Genomic DNA, 20,000 nt, shown 5'->3' with positions numbered 1-20,000 from the left:
AAAGTCTTGTCAATCATGAAAGTAACTGGAGTTCTATATAAATGAAAATCTTTTGAAATACTGAAGTGTCAATTTGAAGGAAATTTGCATTAGATATTATTTTTATTAGACGTAAGTTCTTTGAAAAGCTATAGGGAAATATTAATAATGAAAATGTATATGTCTAATGCAGAAAGTGTAGGAATTTACATAGACAAGTAAAAGTAAAAGTATTGTTGTGAAGTCCTTTGTAATATTTCTCTTAGTGGACATCAGTCTATATGTTCTGTGCTCATCTGAATGTTCGTCTTTGTTGTATAGCCTTCGTATATTCATGCCTGCGTGAAGAGATAGTTTTTCTATTATCTTTTTCTTTCAATGTGTGTGTCAGTATTTGCTTCGTCGTCTTTCCATTACCCAAATCTACAAAAATATATTGGTGTTGTCACTTATGGATCCACACGACTATAACACCTTTCTTTTCCTTCCTTCCCTCCATCTCTCCAGATCGCTTTCCTCTTTGCTTCTTTCCCCATCCTCCACTCACACTTTCCTTTTCTTTCTGTTTCCATTGATCCCGTTTGTGGCGTGCACTACCCACGCCACGCAGTGTTTTGCCTCATTTGTACCGTTCCCAAGAATGACGGCGGTCGGCTTGTCGCACTCTTTACCTGCCACGCTGGGGAACGGCCATCTAAATGGTCTTACAACACTTCTGATGCTTTACGAGAGTCTCTCCTCCTAAAAGAAAGACCACCCTCCCTACTATATTTTAAAGAAACGACCGCCATCCATCTGAGAGTGTCTCCTGGACTCTTGTTGACTCAAGTAAAAGCCTTTCGAGCCCCGTGAACCGAGTGCGCGGCGACCTACAAGTCCCTTACCCGGCCGCTTTCTGCAAGGGTAACTTTCTCCTCGACTGGTGGGCTATTCAAGAGTTTTGCCTGACTGGGAAGGCGATCAGGAGTGTGAGCTTCAATTGGACATCACACCAAGAAATCCTTCACAAGAAACTCAGATCCCTCAAGCCTCATCCACTCGTTTGTCTTTAACTTTCTGCTTTCAAAAACATTGCACTGTCGCTCCACTTCGCCACCACTCCCTGTCCCTGTCACCAATAGTTAACTCTAACACTGCATTCTAGCTTCTGTTGATAGTGTTGAACCTCCTCCTCATCATCTATTTGTCTCTTCTCCACCTCTATCTTTACTTCTTTCATTCCAAGACTTCTCAATCTCTTCCTCTATTCTTCCCTTGTTCGGCTTCACGTGATATTGTTCTAGTAACGCACAAACATCAACCAATCCTGTTTCTCCTTCATATTCTTTGCGTTATCCTGTTATGATCATTGTTGTGGGGAATCGTCATGGCAGTCCTCCTCCTCCTCTTCTCCCTTCCTCCTCCTCCTCCTCCTCCTCCTCCTCCTCCTCCTCCCCGTCCCCATCAGCTCCGATAACCGTGACAAATGTGGCCCCGCGCGGCTGTTTAGGAAGTGAACCGGATGTGCGCAGATGGAGTCGTTGGTCGTAGTGGTCAGCGGGTGGCCGTGTTACCGGGTCGTCCAGGAGAGGGGAGAGTTGTGTCTATTCTGTCCTCTTTCTCCTCCTCCTCCTCCTCTTCCTCTTCCTCTTCCTCCTCCTCGTCCTCCTCTTCCTCTTCTTCTTCCTCTATATCTTCTATCTTGCTTTCTTTCCTTCTTTTGATATGCGTTTAGTAGTCGCCTCCTCCTCCTCCTCCTCCTCCTCCTCCTCCACCTCTTCCGCTTTCCGGCACTCCTCTTTCCCGTCCTCCTCTTTCCCGTCCTCCTCTTCCTCCTTCTCCTCCTCTTCCTCCTCCTCCTCCTCCTCCTCCTCCTCCTCCTCCTCCTCTTCCTCCTCCTCCTCCTCCTCCTCCTCCTCCTCCTCCTCCTCCTCCTCCTCCTCCTCCTCCTCCTCCTCCTCCTCCTCCTCCTCCTCCTCCTCCTCCTCCTCCTCCTCCTCCTTCTCCTTCTCCTTCTTCTCCTCCTCCTCCTCCTACTCCTCCTCCTTCCTTTCTCTCTATTGTATTGTCCCATCTCTTTACCAAGCAGTTAGTTTCGAATAACTTCCCAAACAGCCACGCAAGGTTATCATATGTAAACTCTCTCCTCCTCCTCCTCCTCCTCCTCCTCCTCCTCCTCCTCCTCCTCCTCCTCTTCCCTCTCCTCCTTCACTCCACCAGATATTGTAAGTTGAAATTTGTAGCTCCTTAGACGTCGTTCATCCCCATCTCTCTCTCTCTCTCTCTCTCTCTCTCTCTCTCTCTCTCTCTCTCTCTCTCTCTCTCTCTCTCTCTCTCTCTCTCTCTCTCTCTCTCTCTCTCTCTCTCTCTCTCTCTCTCTCTCTCTCTCTCTCTCTCTCTCTCTCTCTCTCTCTCTCTCTCTCTCTCTCTCTCAGCAATAATGGTCTGAACACCCTCGGCTTGAGAACGGGAGACTCGAGAACCCTTCACTGCGGCACAAAAAGTCAGCGTGAGCAGTTTATTCAGCCAGTGATCTTTTTTATGGGCCACTGTTTCTTTTCCGAGCCGCACACGCTGCCCTGTTGGCGAATTTCTGAGTGGTGGAAGATAGAGTAGGAGGAAGAGGAGTTGAAAGAAGAACGGTGGAAGGAGGAGGATGAGGTGGTGGAGGAGGAAGTGGACGAAGAGAGCTAGGAGTGATCTCAAGTTTAATTAAGTCTTTGAAGTGTTCCGTGGGTTATTTTTCGGGGTATAATTTTTTTAATTTTTTTTATTTTAGTATTCTGGTGACCTTGAGGATTTCAGGCAGATGTGGTGAAGGTACAGTAAAGGAAGGGTGAGGGTTGTACTGTTGGGAAAAGCATGTATATCGTAATACTTGTAATAAATATACTAGTTAAGAAATACACGGATCGTTGATAAAGCATATATATTATTTTGTTTTCGTCGTATGGAAGTAATTTATGTCTGTATAATGTTGATAAGAAATTAACACAAATGCAAGGTAGTCTATTTTTACAGTATGTCGTTCCTGACTTTGTTTAGGGACACACCACTGTAGGACATTTCTTATAATATTGTTACTCTTGGCCATTGCTCTCCATTCTTAGAAAAAAACAAAAACAATTGAAATATATCAATTATCAAAGTTACGTTTTTAATTTTTGTTTCTTTCACTGGTGACTATTGATTCCTTCATCGAGATTTTCAGTTCTTTTCCTTTATTTTTGTTCTTGTTTTTTTTTTACGTAATTTCCTGCATTTTTCCTCTTTTCCTTTGCAAACATGTACAACCTTTCTTTATTATTTTCTTGTTTTAAATGTTTCTTTATATTTAATGACTAATCTTTTTTTTCACTTCACCTTTCCCCTTTTCTTGTCTTCCTTTTTTTTTACGTGTAGCTTTGCACATTCTTCTTATATTCTTACCCCTTTCCCATATTTTATCATCAGGCTCTTCTTTTAGTCTTTCTTACCTCACGTTCCTCTTTTTTTCATTTCCCTTCCTTCCCTCGCAGACATGTAGTTTTTGATATTTTAAATTTATTGTTAACTTTGCATCAGGGTTTTGTTTTTAACGCCATTCTCATCCTTTAATATTTCTTACTACATCTTCCTGTTTCTTTTCCTCTTTCTTTCCATCGTAAGGTATATATATATATATATATATATATATATATATATATATATATATATATATATATATATATATATATATATATATATATATATATATATATATATATATATATATATATATATTCTTGTATTAATCTTCAGCCTTTCCTCTATTTACATAGTCACATTTTTCCATTTATTCAGATTTTTATTTCTCCCTTTAAGCTTCTTCTTTCCTTCCTTCCTTCTTTCCTTTCTTTCTTTCTTCCTTTCTTCCTTTCTTCCTTCCTTCCCTCCTCCATTCCAGGTTTCCTTCCTTCCTTTCCTCCATCCCCTTTTCATCGCGAACTTCTCGTATCTCCGTTGTCTTCTCACTCCTTTTGTCCTCCGTGTTTAACTTTTCTCCTTTTTCAAAACCATTGTCACAGTCTTCCCTTTCACCTGAATGGCTTCTTCTTCGGCCAACTTTCCTTCCTTTTCATCATACTGCTCCCTGAAAAAAAAGATAATTTTTTAAGGAGAAATATTAAAAAGGACTCTCACTACGTATATTTAGGTCTGTAAATGTATAAAGTCAGGAGTTACTGCAGAAAACTTGATCGAATCCGTATATGATGCAATCGTGATGTTGCTTCCATTTACATGTATTTTCTCCACAATAGAACAACAAGTCAAATCTCGTCCTGCGTGTAAAAAAGTGAGTCATTTCGTAGGCCACAAGTATACGGTGAAAATTCGTTGGGACTGATTATGTATTTATTATAATATATCCATATGTTCATTTACGAAACTTAATGTGACAGTTCCGTTCATACTTTGCGCTTATCTGGTATCATATCTCTTTGTCGATTCATAAGCTTCATGTTCAAGGCCTCCGTGAAATGTAATGATTAGCTTTGTCTATAATAATTGAGTTCAATAAGAATCTAGATAAAAAGTACGGAAAGATCATCCTTTTAACAATTATTTTCTTCCTACGACCTTCTGTCATTTCCTTTTCCTGCAGGCTACCACCAAACATGTGGGGCAGAAGCTGTCTTAACTGTGGTGACAAGTTAAATTAGTTTGAGTAGGGTTATGTCAAATAGACTTTACCGATCTTAAGTTCTGAAGGTAGAGAGGGTGAGAGTGTGTTCTTGTGGTAGTTGTTTGTCCTCAGGGTAGGAGAACTTGTATTGTTTACTTAGTTAATTCTGTGTCTATTGCAGCTTGGCACAATTCTTTCCGTTGTAGTAGAGTCACCTTCCCTTGCCATACATCTTTAACCATTCCTTTTTCTCACTGCAGCCTGGGCGTGGGTGATGTGTGTGGTGCTCGGTGTCACCTGGACACCAGCACAAGGTGAGATCACTGATTACCGTGTCAAGTGGTGCCACTGTGACCTGGACGCGTGCCTCAAGAAGGTTCTCACGGCACTGAAAAAGAACACCACGCTGCCTTCTTGCTCACCCAGTGAGTGCTGCTGCTTCCCTTCTCGCCTATCCATCCTTACATAGTTTTGGTCTTGGAACTTGGAAGTAACCTCGTCTTTATAACTTTACGGTCTGCACCCTTACAAATGAGTTTCTTACGTCTCTTTCCCCTTACTTTACTTTCTATCCCTCCTTCCCCAAGTCCTATCACACATGTAGATATTTTCTATCTTCCGTTACTAGTATTTTGAAGTAAACCTACTCTCTTTCAGTGAGTGCAGCAGCGGATGGTGTGAGTTCCTTCATTTCCTTCCTGACTTGCTTTTCGTCTCTAACTATAGTGTGTGTGTGTGTGTGTGTGTGTGTGTGTGTGTGTGTGTGTGTGTGTGTGTGTGTGTGTGTGTGTGTGTGTGTGTGTGTGTGTGTGTGTTTATGTGTGTTTGTGGGTATACAAAGGGGTATACATATATCTATACATGAAGAGATATATTGACTTCAGGAATATTCCATTATTTTGCAGCGTATGTGACTAAACCAAATCCAACGCTTAATCAAGAGTGGATGGCTGTGAGGGAAGTAATCTAACCGAAGCATGACACTGTACTTATGTTGCAGAGGAACCAACGGTGGCCAGGATTCCTGGTGCCGAGGAGAAAAATTCTGAAGGTAACGAAGATTCTACCACGGACAGTACCACCACACAGAACACAACAACCTTCACCACCACTACAGTCTCGACAGAAACGACGAACTCCACCGTCACGTCAGGCGGTGGTGGAGAAGAAAATGCAACCACTCAGACTTCCACCCCAACTATTTCCACAACAGAAACAAATGCCATTTCCAGCGATACAACCACTCTCTCCACAGACACAACCACTCTCTCCACAGACACAACCACTCTCTCCACGGACACAACCACTCTTTCCACAGACACAACCACTCTCTCCACAGACACAACTACTCTTTCCAGCGGCACAACCACTCTCCCCACCTCGACCACTGACGACACCACCATCCCTGCATCCACAACCACAGGAGGTAAGGCAGTATTATCAGCCTCGCCACACTAATACATGGCAGAGAAATTAATTACGGAATCTTGGCGGCAGGAATTGTGACCGTGTTTCTGCCGCGGGAGTGAGATATTGTCACTTAGAAAATAATGTCGCGGTCCCTGAAGCCTGATGGACTGTCCTGCAGGAACCTAATGCGAGCTTGAAGATAAATCGAGTCCTTTCTTTCCCCCCCGTCGTACATACACCACTCGTACTCCGCCGTGTTCCGGCCTCGACGCAAAACGTCCCTACGTGATGAAGAGCCACTTCCTACATTCCTACAGTGAAAATATATCACGCTTTTCTTTCCTTCCGTCCCTTGTGCCCCCAACGATGCTATTGATTATAGGATTGTCACAGTATTTCTTTTCTTCTAACCAACCTGAGATAATTGATAATTTATGTATTGTTTATAATATAAGCATATCAACTTTCATTTTTTTTTTCTCAGTATGCGAATATTTGTGTTCCTAGATTGGACTTTTTTTTACCTTCTCTTAAGAAGAATGTTTGGTTCAGAGCATCCACGTGAATTGATAATTATCGATAATCTCTGTGGTTTAAGATACAAGTATATTTTCGCCTATACTTTTCCTCCCTGCTCGAGTTTATATCATCCGAGGTTGCTGGTTTTGCCTTCTCGTAAGAATACTTGCTTCAGAGCATCCATGATAATCAATATTCGATCATTTCAGTTTATGGTTCAATATAATCATATAAAACACTCTGCTTTTTTCTAAATATACGATTGCATATGATTCGTATTGGTCGCTTTTTCCTTCCCACTAATAAAGAGTATTAAGCCTATTAGGTTCAAACTTATATCATCTTGGAAGTCCCACCTCTTGAATTAACAACATATTTAGATGACGGCATTACTGAACTAAGTTATTTTATCGCCTTGAAATTGTCATCTCAAACAAAAATAGGAGGTACTGATCGTAACATATGAAGTGTACGTGACTGTCACCTTAAAGAAGCCAACCCCGTGCAAGAATTATAAGTTTTGATCACTACATTATTAGTGCAGAGCTTCTATCGCCTTGAAAATCCCCCCATTCTTGTTTGTGGATGTTCTGGACGTGTGAGAGAGAGAGAGAGAGAGAGAGAGAGAGAGAGAGAGAGAGAGAAATTTTCATTCTTCCAATGAAAAATTAATAACAGGAAACAAAGTAAGACATCAAAGAGCAAGGATCCCGAATATGAAATGAACATCAAGAAGGCTTCATAGTGAACAGAATTCATGATTTAGAGGATTTGTTCTTGGCGGAGCATCGGAGGTTTTTACGGCACGCTTCTGAGGTCCTGTGCAAGGGTGTTTGGTGGCCGGAAGGTGATATACTGCAGGGAGTCTTAGAGTAGCTATAAGTCATTGCTGTGGCAGGTAATACTGTCTTACTTAGCATAACTTGCCTGACTGAGTCCGTCCATGCACTCATTGTCTTTGTATAGTCCTTGTATCGTCCTTGTGTTGTTTAGTGTTCGTCCTTGTGAGTATATTTGTCTGTCTCTTGTTGTGGCAATGTACAGTATTGTTATTATAGGCATAGGGAGTCCTCGTTATGTTCTTGTTTAAAGGTCAATGCAAATCCTGATTTCTTTCTTTTATGTAAGTGTGGTATCGGCCAAGGCCAACAAAACTAAAGTAAAAGAAAGACCCACTGAAGTGTCGGTCTTCGAACAACCTCCTTAGAAAGGGCTCAAGGCATAGGAAGGTGAAAATGTAGAAACAGGAAGGGAATTTCTGATTTTATTAGAAAAGGGATGAATGATTAGCTTGTGCATTTGAGAGATGGGCATAATAGAGGTGAGAAAAAGAATAGTCCTGTGCAGCGAGACCATGGAAGGAGGAGAAGCTTGCAGTTAGCAAGATCAAAAAAGCAATTAGTATGGAAATAGCAGTAGGAGATCATTAATAATGCAACATTGCCGTGATGAGAGAGAGAGAGAGAGAGAGAGAGAGAGAGAGAGAGAGAGAGAGAGAGAGAGAGAGAGAGAGAGAGAATATAGGACCTGATAAGACGAAAATGTTTTTGTTTCCACCATGTCTAAGAGAGAAATATGAGTGGACCACATTCCCCTTCCATATAATATGACCTTATTCAATTTAGTTAGGTTTTTGGGGTGTCTGTTCTTGTTCTGTGTTCGTCTCTGTCTCTGTTCTAGATTATATTTTTGTCCGCTTTGTCCGTCCTTAATTATGTGTCCGTCTTTATTGTTTGTCCATGCGTTCTTCTGTCTGTCTGTCTGTCTCGTGTGTGTGTGTGTGTGTGTGTGTGTGTGTGTGTGTGTGTGTGTGTGTGTGTGTGTGTGTGTAAATTTATGTTGATGTGTGTAGTATTGCGTTGTGTTATGTTGTGTCGTGTCATGTATTCCGTGTTTACCTCCCTGCTTATATGTGTGTTTTATCTGTACCGATTGATGTGTCTGTTTGTCTGTATGTGTGTATGCACGTGCCAGTCATCACAACCCCACATTCCATTCCATTCCATTACAGTGAGTGCTGTTCATGACATTTGCCGCCACGTGTATATCCACTCTTTTTTTTTTTTTTTTTTTTTTGCACCAGTGATTGTGTGTTTGCTTGCAGTTCAGAAACTCATCGTTATTAAAAATGGTCTTCCTAATCTCCTTGTGCAATATTCTAGATGTTTCCTTTTTTTTATGGTGTTCGTGCAGATTATTGTTGCTGATTGTGTTATTTCTATTTAATTTCCACTCCATCTATTGCCTTTTTTTTCATTGTTATTCTATTTCTCAAGTTGCTGATAAATATCTTAACACAATCTAATTTTTTTGTTTGTTCCTTTGCTGAATATTGTATCTTTAGTCATTTTTTTAACCTCGTTGTATATCTCCCTTATTTATTGTTCTTTTCTTTAACTACCGCTGAGTATCATATCTCTATTTATTTCTCCAGTCTGTCCCGATGCCTTAACCTACTTTTGTCCCTAGTCTGTATCCCTGTTTTCTTGACTTTGTAAGGATAATACTACACGATACCACATATACTGCTTTTTGTTCTCAGCTTCTTATTTTTGTTGATATTGGCGCTTAAATTTTCCTCTCCTTTACTTAGGTTGTACTTCTTGTTTTTATGGTCATCCTCCTGACGTACATTTATCAGTTTATTTGCCTTTAATTTACACCAATATATTTACTTAGCTAAAATGTCATCCTTTGTGCCATTGTTTGTTTACAGTTCTACACGGTTGTCTTTATTTTTCCTTTATTATTTGGATTTGTTGGGGTGTTTAAGTATGTACTCTTCATCGTATTATCCATCTTCATAACTTTACCTCGTGGATAGCAATTCGTCACTCCACAACTAAGGAATGATCCGGTATTTGCATGATTTTTTAAAGTGATTGTTTAGTAGATTAATTCCTGTTCTCATGGGGAGGAATGTTCATTAAAGAGAAGGAGGGGGATAGTTGAGTGTCAGTGGAGGAGAGAATATGGTTGCTTTGAGGTTTATGTTAAATGGGTAGATGAATAAATTGATGTTTTGAGCAAGACAAGCCATATCTGTCACCATCAAAAATAAAGACCTCGGATTAGATGTTCAGTGATGGTCTCTTGAATTAAACAATTCTTCTTTAGTTGATCATATGGCATATCTTTAAAAGTGCAGGATATAGTCGACAGAATAAAGGCCAGAATCCTTGAAAGTATTGCGGGTTATCTTAAGAATTATTGAGGTTTTTAAAGATGCTTTGATAATTAATAGTTTTACTTTAGCAAGGATACTGCACCGTCAACAAGGAAAAACACTAATAAGAATCTGAATGATAATCTTCGAGACTTTTGAAAGGGATCCTCTATCATTGGCAGAAAAAAAAAAATCACGGAACATGGCTAATCATCCGTGTAGGTTGTGAAAAGACATGATGAGGTAATACAGAGTTTAACAATAGAGTCTCGTCTTAAGGGGTGATCGCAACTGTGGTGAAAAAGAAACACGTAGGTGACTGCATTCCTTTTCCCGAAAGAAGTCCTCTGCTTGACTGAGGGAGAAGTGAAGGGAACAACTGAGGGAAACACTGAGGGAGGGATTTAGGGAGCGAGGGAAAGATAGAAGGATGGAGGGCAGGAGGGAGATAGGGAGGGACGGTATACATTAGCACAAGATACCGCGAAAAGCCTCGACATTGACGGATTACTCTCGTTTTCTTCTTACCCTCACTTTTCTGTGTGTGGTGCTTTCCTTCCCTGCTCCACGCCCTCCCGCACCTGTTCCTTTCTCATATCTTCATGATTTTGTTCACTGCGCTATCCAGTTGTCCAACACGCAAACCTTAGTCAGAGCTGGATTACTCTTTTCTTCGCTTCTTCTCGCCTTAACAACCCCATTACTACTGCAGACGCCACCACGACCACTGCAGCAACGAATGCCACTACACAAGCAGCGACAGAGGAACCTAAGACATCTAAAAACACCGCCAGGGGTAAAGACATTGCTACCACCACAGTGCCTGGCACCACTGTGCAAGTCCCCATCACCACAGAAACTCCCTCCATCACGCCGATCATCACTACCATAGATGTTGCCGATATTACGGAGGCTGCCACCACTGTCGAAGTTGCAACCACTGTGGAAGCTGCCACCACTGTGGAAGCTGCCACCACTGCGGAGGCCGCCGCCACCACCTTGGACTCCAGCAATCCCGAGGAGATTGTCAGGAGGTGAGTTCTGATTGTCTTTCTGCTCAAGTTTAGACTATCGAAAATCTACAAATTATTAGAAGTTTCGAGTTATTAAAAGCAAGAGAGATAAATGATGAAGAGCTGATGCTAACTTTATCAAAAGTCTGTGCTGTTTTGTTTCTTTAGTGGCAGGATAATTCAAAAGTGCTGAATTTCTTTTTATTTATTTTTTACCATATTGATGTGTAATTTTTAAACACGAATTGCCGTTCTAGTCTCTTACATAGGTTTGGAGGAGTCTTGAAAAGATGAAAGTACCCTTCTGTTTATTATCTCTTCTTTATGCGTCCTTACGTAGAATTTACATGCTGAATGTATATATATATATATATATATATATATATATATATATATATATATATATATATATATATATATATATATATATATATATATATATATATATATATATATATATATATATATATATATATATATATATATATATATATATATATATATATATATATATATATATATATATATATATATATATATATATATATATATATATATATAAGCAACCATAGTGAAGGGATTCATTAATAGACATGCATATATCTGTCAAATTGCCCATAGCTTATCGTTTGTACTCTTTTCTTAACATACACTTGTTAGCAATGTAGGAATCCTTTATCTATTCTCACTCGTATTCGTGATTGGTGGAAAGAAGAACAAGGATCTAGCATCAATTTAGTTTCATCTGCATTGGGTTCTCAGCAGAATAATATAATGTTATTAAGTTTGGATTATAGTTTTGAAAGATATTTTAGGGAAATTTTTAAAGTGTTTGTAGTTTTAACTAACAAAGATTGCCAAAATAACTTAGGGATCATCAGTAAATGAATGAAAAAGTTTGATGTTTTTATGTCGAGAAGGAAGCTTTCATTGTCCTGAGAGGTTTCTTGTAGTAAGCAAGAAGTGGAGCCTTGACCCGTGATAGGCTACAGAAGTGCCGCCTACAGGAAAGGTAACTTAATGCTTTCGCTAGTTTTTATTAGAATGAATGGGACTATGACAAAAAAAAGTATATGGAGAAGGGGGAGTTGGGAGAAATATGGTAGACATCAGCACAACTGACTGACTGAGTGGAGTTAATGATTATTAAACTATGAAAAAAGAGCTGTAAATTTCATTTTAATAGGTTAAGGGGAATTCAGGGATGATATGGTCGAAACTCTTTTTTGAATTACGCCTGAAAGTTCTGAACGAGTGACAGTAGTAAATACAGACTCGATAAAAAAAAAATAATAAATAAAAAACTGCTGAAAGTAATTTTTTTTTTTTTTTTTAGAAATTAAAGTCGCTATGTTGAAGTAAGATTACCGTTTAGTTGTAGGATGAACTCGGTACTATATGTATCAAGTGAAGTAATAGTAATGTTGTTGAATGTCATGTATTTGCAAATAACGAAAGGTAATGCAAGAATCAGTAGCTTTAACTTACCAATGTAAGACATATTTTATAGACAACCGATTCTTTGTTTAATAAATTGATTGTGGGTACCGTTCTTCGTAAGCTGATTCACCACATTATCGCAGGCTGTATGGAGGACAAGTTTTGTGTTCAATAAATAGTCTGAAGGCAGGAATCAATAAATTTAGTACTGTAACGCTTATTGAATGGATTGTCAGTGTTCTCAGTACAGAACAGCAATCAATAGAACTAATGCACTAGTGTTAACAGAAATAATATGAAGGACGGGTTTTCTGTTCAGTAAATGGGCTGCTATATAACAATCAGTCACATTAATTTGCAAGGATAAAACGTGTTGTATGGACGATTAACCGCCTCTTGGATGAATTACAAACTGTTTCCATAAGAATCTTTTGATTCTGATTCTGTTTAGTATTTTTTTGAAGGTTTTGAAATTTGAAATGTATAAATTAATGAAAAAAATTAAGAGTAGATAACGGAAGATAGAAAGAAGACGAAAAAGAGGAGAAGGAGAAGGAGGAGGAACAGGAGAAGGACAGCGACGGAGAAGAGGGGTGAGAATGTTACAAAAAAAAAAAAAAAATGTCCTTCAGAAGAACGAAGAGCAATGAGACTGAATTTCGCATGTAATGTGGAAGTCAATTTTTTTTTTTTTACTCCAATAGAACGAACGAGAAGTTTTAGTTGGCCTTGAAATAGAAAGTTCCATTTCATTAATTAAAAATGAGTAAGCTACATGAGTGTCAACAAAACTTGTTCTCTTTCTTTTACATAAACGAGGAAAAAAAAAATCATAAATACAAAGTTTCACTAACTCGCATCATTAGACACTCCGACAGAACGATTATGGCATAGAAAATTAATAAGTGAAATGCAGCACACCCAAGAACTTAAAGAAAAAAAAATGAAGGTGGAAATGCGACGAGAGAGAGAGGAGATAAATTCACAAGGAAAGAATACGCGAATTCATTACTTTCGGGTAAATTAAATAATGAAACACCTCGTATTTCCTGGAGCAGTGAAATGCGATCATTCTGCGTAAAAAAAATAAATAAAGAACATTCAGATAGCTTTGTAATAGAAATTGAAGGCTGAACAGAGCGTGAGGTCCTCGTACGTAGATAGTTCTGTACATTTCATTGAGAAGACCTTGAATCAAGTTAGAGAGAGAAATGGGAAAGGCATAGGAAAGTTTTTTTTTTTTTTGCAGCTGAATCATTAAGTGGTAATATTTATGTTCATGATAATGATCATAAATATCGTGATGCAGACTCAGTTATTAACACTTTAAAAAATTCGCAGTACTAAAAACGAGATTTGAAATATCTAAACGCAGAAAAAATTATATATATATATATATATATATATATATATATATATATATATATATATATATATATATATATATATATATATATATGAAAAGTGATAGAATTAGCAATTTCTAGCTAGTGTAATATTTGGAGGTGACTATAGAACGAGAAGAAATGTTTCAAAGTGATTAATGATAACGAAACCAATGTCAAATAACATTGAAAAGGTAAAAAGGACGGTGATAATGATGATGGTGATGGTAATGATAATGATAATAATTATAACAAATGAGAGAGGAGTTGGAGGAACAGAATGACAAATGAAATGTCTGACCATACCAAGTGTTAGTGTAGTGTTTTTGATCATACCTCCAAAATATCCATTACCAAATTGATAACTTACATTTTAAGATAACACACACACACACACACACACACACACACACACACACACACACACACACACACACACACACACACACACACACACACACACACACACACACACACACACACACACACACACACACACACACACACACACACACACACACACACACACACACACACACACACACACGAATCCCAAAATTAAGCCCTTCAAAACTCATTCCAAACTGAGTAGGTCCATGTAATTTATCTCCCAGAGAGAGAGAGAGAGAGAGAGAGAGAGAGAGAGAGAGAGAGAGAGAGAGAGACGTCATCATTACTAGACTTTCTCCTCATCTTGGTGGGTGAAGCAGCTCACTTGACGGTAATCATATAAGTATTCATCACATCTCGACCACCACGTTATTTCTCGACCAAAAAAGAAAAAAAAAAATGACGACCTCTTAAATGGACTGCTGACGAGGGCACTTAAGAGAAGAGGCCACGAATGAAGAGGCTCACACTCACTGCAGCGAGAGTTAGGAAAGCAGGGCAGAGAGTCAGAGAGTGAGTGGATGGAAGGAGGAGGTGAACGTGGAGAAGTTAATTGATAGTGGTGTACTTGTCCGGTGGAAGGAGTGGAGTGAGTGTGGAAGGAATTAGGAAGTGGAAGGTTCGAGAAAAGTTAGAAAGGATAGAATTAGTTATTCAAAGGGGAAGGGTGGAGCAGGCAGGCAGTTAAAGTGGAACGAGTGCGTAAGAAGAGAAGAAAGGGAAAACACTGCTTGATGGGCAAAAGGTTTAAGTATGGAAGAGTAGAATGTGGAAGAGAGAGGAATAGGGTGGTGAAAGGTTTTAGGAGGAAATTGAAAGGCAAATGATGGTTGTTTGGTGCGCGTTGAATGGAGAAGAGTGGAGTTTGGATTGAGAATTGGAATAGATTATTGAGATTATTGAGAGAAGAAGAGATTATTTAGTTGATGAACGAATAAGGATAATGGAAAAGATATTGAAATTAGAGAGAGTAGTTTGAACGGAAAATTCGAAGGGAAACTGAGATAAAAAAAAAAAAAGAAGAACGGAGAGACACAAACAGAGAAAGATAGAGACTAGTTTCTAAAGAGACTGACTTTAGAAGGAAATTAAAGAAAATAAAACATGAAAGCGAAGAAATTCACGAAGAAATATAAACAGGAAAGTAGAAGGAAATGAGGCGTGTTGGAAAAAGACGTTAAAAGGAAGTGGAGGAAGAGTGACTGGAATGTACATTAGATGGAACTGTAGTTTTGAGAAGAAAGTAAAGATTCAGTTAAGGTAGAATAGCTAAACAAAGGTATAAAGTAGCAAAAGAGTGAGCTGGAAAGAGCGTGTTAGTGGGCGAGAGAGAGATCATGCTGACGTTGCAAGATGAAAGAAGAGAAAGGAATATAAGTAATTGGAGAAAGATAAAGAGAGAAGAAATGAAACGGAAATAAATGGCGGATGATGGTAGAATGAGAGAGAGAGAGAGAGAGAGAGAATGATTTGAGAATGATATGGAATTAGAGGGTGACCTGAGTGGAAATAAAAGCCGTTTTTATGAGGAAAGTTCTCTCTCTCTCTCTCTCTCTCTCTCTCTCTCTTTTTTTTTTTTTTTATTTAAACAAAACTTAATACAAAGGAACATGTACCCAAAGGCGCACTGTCGTGTGCTACCTATTCTAAGGGTACTACAATCTATTTCTCTACAATATTTACAAGACTTAAAAATAGATAATATACAAGATGGTCAGCATGTAAATGGAGCACTATTCGTTTCACTTCACTAGCACTATTCACGCACTGCACTACACTGAGTGTCACGTCACAAAGAGTGTCAGAGGAGTTGGCAGTGTCTGTCTCCACTTATGTGCCATCAGTTTGACACTGTGTGTGTTCATCTCCTGGACGTGAGGCACCGCGGCCGTGAACAAGTTCCACATCCTGGAGACGCGTCCTGCGAAGGTGCGTTGATGCTGACACCCGTGGGATCGCGGCACCTCTACGGCGTCACCACCATTGAGCACCGTTCTCGTGCTCCGTGCGGTGACTCTTAGAGGATGACGCAGCCCTGCCAGATGTGGCACTCTTTGCACCTGTGCCTTATGGAACACTACGATCGCCGCCACGTCTCTGCGGTGTTCCAGTGAATCAAGGGGACGCTCAGGCTCTGGGTGAGGTGGTAGTGCAGCATCTACTAGCCGTATGGCGCGGCGTTGGATGCTGTCCAGTCTCCTTCTGTGTGTGGCGGCACAGGACATCCAGGAGAGAGCTGCGTATTCAAGGTGGGGCCGCACCTGTGCCTTGTACAGCAGCAGTCTCCCTTCCTGTCGAGGAAACTGGCGATCCTTCTGAGAGCGGAGATCCTGTGAGAGGCTTTCTTGGCAATGGTTTTGACATGCCTGTCAAACCTCAGCCCTCGATCCACCTCCACTCCAAGTATCTTGACGTCATCTTGGAGTGGGAGAGCAGCAGCGCCAAAAGACAACTTTCCTGCCATTGCTGCCATGGCGGCTGGGGACCGAGAGACAACCATTGCTTGTGTCTTCTCCGGCGCGAATGTCACTTGCCAGCGAGCACCCCACTCCTTTATCACTCGTAGCTGCTGATTGATGGCCTCAGCAGCCCGCCCACTGTCCTGGCGTGGATAGGTATAGGAGAGGGTGCAGTCATCAGCATAGGCCATGACTCCTGGCAGTAGCTGGAGAAGATCATCCACGTAGATATTCCACAGGAGTGGGCCAAGAATTGAACCCTGTGGCACTGATGCCTCCACAGGCAGGGACTCAGATGTTTGCCCGTTGACAACCACCTTGAGGCTTCTGTCCTGCAGGTAATTTCCCAAGAGTCGTAGCAAGCCACCCTGGATGCCTTTAGCACGAAGCTTTTCTAGTAATCCGTTGTGCCATACTTTATCAAAAGCTCCTGCTATGTCCAAAGCAACCACTATAGTGTCCTTGCCGTCGTCGAGGGCGTCCTGCCAATGCCTGGTGAGAAGCATCATTAGGTCGGAGGTTGACCTTCCAGGTCTGAACCCAAACTGTTGGTCTGAGAGGAGGGCATTGTCCTTGAGATGGCTACACACCACCTCTGCCACGACCCTCTCAAACACTTTACCCACCACTGACAACAGGGATATGGGTCTGTAGTTTTTTGGGTCCGTCCTGGAGCTTTTTGTGTACGGAACTACTCGAGCCTCCTTCCACACTGAAGGCCAGACGTTTTCCCGTACACAAGTTGTGAAGACTTGGGTGAGAGGGGCAGCCAGTTCCTGGGAGCATCGCTTCAGCAGGTGCGGGCTGATGTCATCAGGGCCGGTGGCTTTCTGTGTGTCCAGCCCCGCAATAATCGCTTCACCTGCTGATGCGTCACCTCCACCATGGTGACAGTCTTCTCACATTGCTGGACCAGCTGAGGCGGTGGCTGCTGTGGATTCCCGACCTTCATTTTTCCAGCAAACAAGGAAGCCAGCAACTGTGCCCTCTCCTTACTGCTGGTGGCGACAGTACCGTCCTGCTTGCTGAGGGAGGGATGGATTCTTGGTGGCCAGTTCCTTGTTTGTCCTTAACAAGAGACCACCAAGTTTTGTTTCCTACGCCAGTGCCACACAGTTTCCGGCGCAGGCTTTCCTCCCACTTTTTTAAGGCCCACTTGCTGGTTACCACCATCCTCCTGCATGCAGCCCTGTGCAGGTCCTTGTTGCGCCGAGTCGGGTTCCTCTTGTAGCGGAGCCAGGCAGCATACTTTGCCTCGGCAGCAACACGGCAACGGTAGCCAAACCATGGCTGATCCGTCGATCTGGTGGTGTATTCCCTGTGTGGGACGTGGCGTCTCTGGAGGGCGAGAAGGTGAGAGGTGAGTGCAAGTGCTTCACTCTCTGCTCCTCCCTGTAGCAGAGTGGCCCATGGGGTGTGGGTCAGGTCGCGGCGCAGGGAAGCCCAGTCTGCTTTGTTCCACAGCCAGATGGTGCGGGTGGTGGCCTCGTCCTGAGCCACGCCCACTTCCAGCTGTGTCAGTACAGCGTGATGGTCAGAGCTGCCCACGAGCCCCAGCTGATGACACTGAAGCTTGTCTTCCTGGTAGTCTGAGATGACAGGGTCTAATGTCCCTCCTCGTTCATGTGTGGGAAGGTGACATGATCTGTCAGACCCTGCACCTCCAGGAGATTCTCGTAGGCGTCTCTTTCCAGGTGGTGATTGAGATCCCCCACAATCAGCACGTGGCTGCAGCTGTGTGCCATCATCAGGTTGTCTAAGGTCTCAGTCAGGTACAGGAGTGAGTCAGGCCCTTGTCGCGGGGGGCGATACAGGGCACACAGCAGGAGGGCTGAGCGGTCTGCCAGCATTACTCGGAAGTACATCATCTCCATCATTGGAGGCGTGTCTATGTCGAGTAGCTGGGCCTGCATTCCTTCCTTGAAGCAGACAGCCACTCCACCTCCTGTTCGCTCCTGTCGGTCCCTCCTCACCCAGTGGGTGAAGCCCTGCATCCTGCCATACGTGGGCTCCACCTCACTGTTCAGCCATGTCTCGGTCACCACAACAACGTCTGCATTGTGTCGTTGCACACAGTTGTGGTATAAGTCTGCAAGGTTAGTCCGGAGACCACGGACGTTGCTAGAGACGACCTTTAGTTGGCGGCGGGGCAAGCTGGCTGTACCATGGTGAGGGATGGTAGTGAGCGAGGCCTGCTAGTCCGAGGTGGTGGTTAGGGTCCGCGGCCGACTGCTGGTACTGGTGAAGAGGAGTGGTCCACTGCCGCCCCTGGTTCTGATTCCAGATACCAGGCTGAGGAAGGAGTGGGCGAGGTTGTGGCAAGGACTGAAATGAAGTGAGGGGGTGGGCGGGCTGAGGCGCTGCAGGTGGGAAGGGTGTGGCTGTGTATCTTTCCACCGTAAGAAGCCGCTGTAGGAGACGCTCCTGACGTAAATCGTCAGTTCTGGCGTGGCAAGTAGCAGAAGTGTGTCCTTTCCGTGAGCAGTACTCACACACTTTTGCCTTGGCTCGCTTTTGTGTCTGCTTGGTGGCCTGGTGAGTCCTCAGTCCTTCGCTGGACACCCTCCTCGCGTCCTGCTGCACTTCCTCTTAGATTTCTTTTTCTCCAATCTCCTGAAGTGGTCTGAGGAGAGGTTCGTGGGCGAACAGAGGCACCGCGATCTACTCCGTTCGCTGTGTTTATGGAGGAAGAGTCCCTGCTGCTCTGTGTGGCGGTAGACGTGGTAGTGAGTACCGAGCAGTCACTCTGTGTGGCAGAAGGAGTGACAGTGGACGCTGGGGAGGTGTCACAGTCGCTCTGTGTGGCGGTGGAAGCAGTGGAGGTAGGCGGAGCGGTCGTTGTTTCCCGGGCAGGCGAAGGGAAGGTGGAAGTGGAGAAAACAGCTGCGTACCGGATCTGTTGCGGTTTATCCGAGCTCCACCACGTCCTCCACCTCTCAGAGTCCTGACAAACCACCTCCCAGTGTTCGTCAATTGACTCTGCGTGGGCGCTGACTGCCTGAGAGCGTGTGGCTACTTGCGTCTGGCGCTGTTTTGACGCTATCAGCCTGTCTGCTACTCTGAGAGCCGCAGCAAACACGTCTCTGTGCTGTATGATCAAGTCTCGGTCGTCCTGGAGGGACTTAATCACACAGTTTTGTTGAGAGGCTTCCTCAGTGAGCTTCTCAACTAGTGAAACTAGCTCTCCTCTCCAAGCCCTCCCACTGACTCTCCCCACTATCGTCCGGTAGTGGCGTGGGGTGTGTGTCAGTCTCCTCGCTGATGTAGATGACGGGGTCCGGGATGTTTGCTTGGAGTCGTAGCTGTTCCGTGTAGCTACACTTGAAGACTGGCGTATCCCCAAGGCAGCTGTTGTGACAAAGGTTACGGCAGGTTTCCTCGTCACAGCTCACGTGTTGAGTCTTAAGTGTTGCTTTGCCACAAACGCAACACCAATTCTGTGGCTGGTAGCCAGGCAAGTCTCGCCTGGCTATGGGGCGATGGGCGGGCTAGACATTGAGGGAGAGGATAAGTGATTCCTGGGGAATTGTGGAGCCAGGTGTGGGAGCGACAACGAGTGTTGGCTCTAAACGACACGTACGACACTAACACACTCGTGAACACAGACACTAAACA

General features: G+C 42.6%; 1 protein-coding gene across 2 annotated transcripts in view; it reads left to right on the top strand.

Moving 5' to 3' along the window:
- LOC123516428 (serine-rich adhesin for platelets-like) overlaps nt 1-20,000 on the top strand; it is a 385,592-nt gene that overhangs the window by 45,658 nt on the left and 319,934 nt on the right. The window contains exons 3-5 of one of the 2 annotated variants that reach the window (XM_045275696.1): nt 4,864-5,028; nt 5,604-5,654; nt 10,411-10,732. In XM_045275696.1, coding sequence (XP_045131631.1) covers nt 4,864-5,028; nt 5,604-5,654; nt 10,411-10,732 — 538 coding nt within the window. Of the gene's footprint in view, nt 1-4,863; nt 5,029-5,603; nt 6,030-10,410; nt 10,733-20,000 lie in introns of both variants that reach the window. The other variant, XM_045275695.1, reaches the window with a different exon arrangement.

Source organism: Portunus trituberculatus, chromosome 41, assembly GCF_017591435.1.
Source record: "Portunus trituberculatus isolate SZX2019 chromosome 41, ASM1759143v1, whole genome shotgun sequence".
Taxonomy (NCBI): domain Eukaryota; kingdom Metazoa; phylum Arthropoda; class Malacostraca; order Decapoda; family Portunidae; genus Portunus; species Portunus trituberculatus.
Note: the sequence above shows the minus strand (reverse complement) of the source record. Positions and strands in the feature narration are given on the sequence as shown.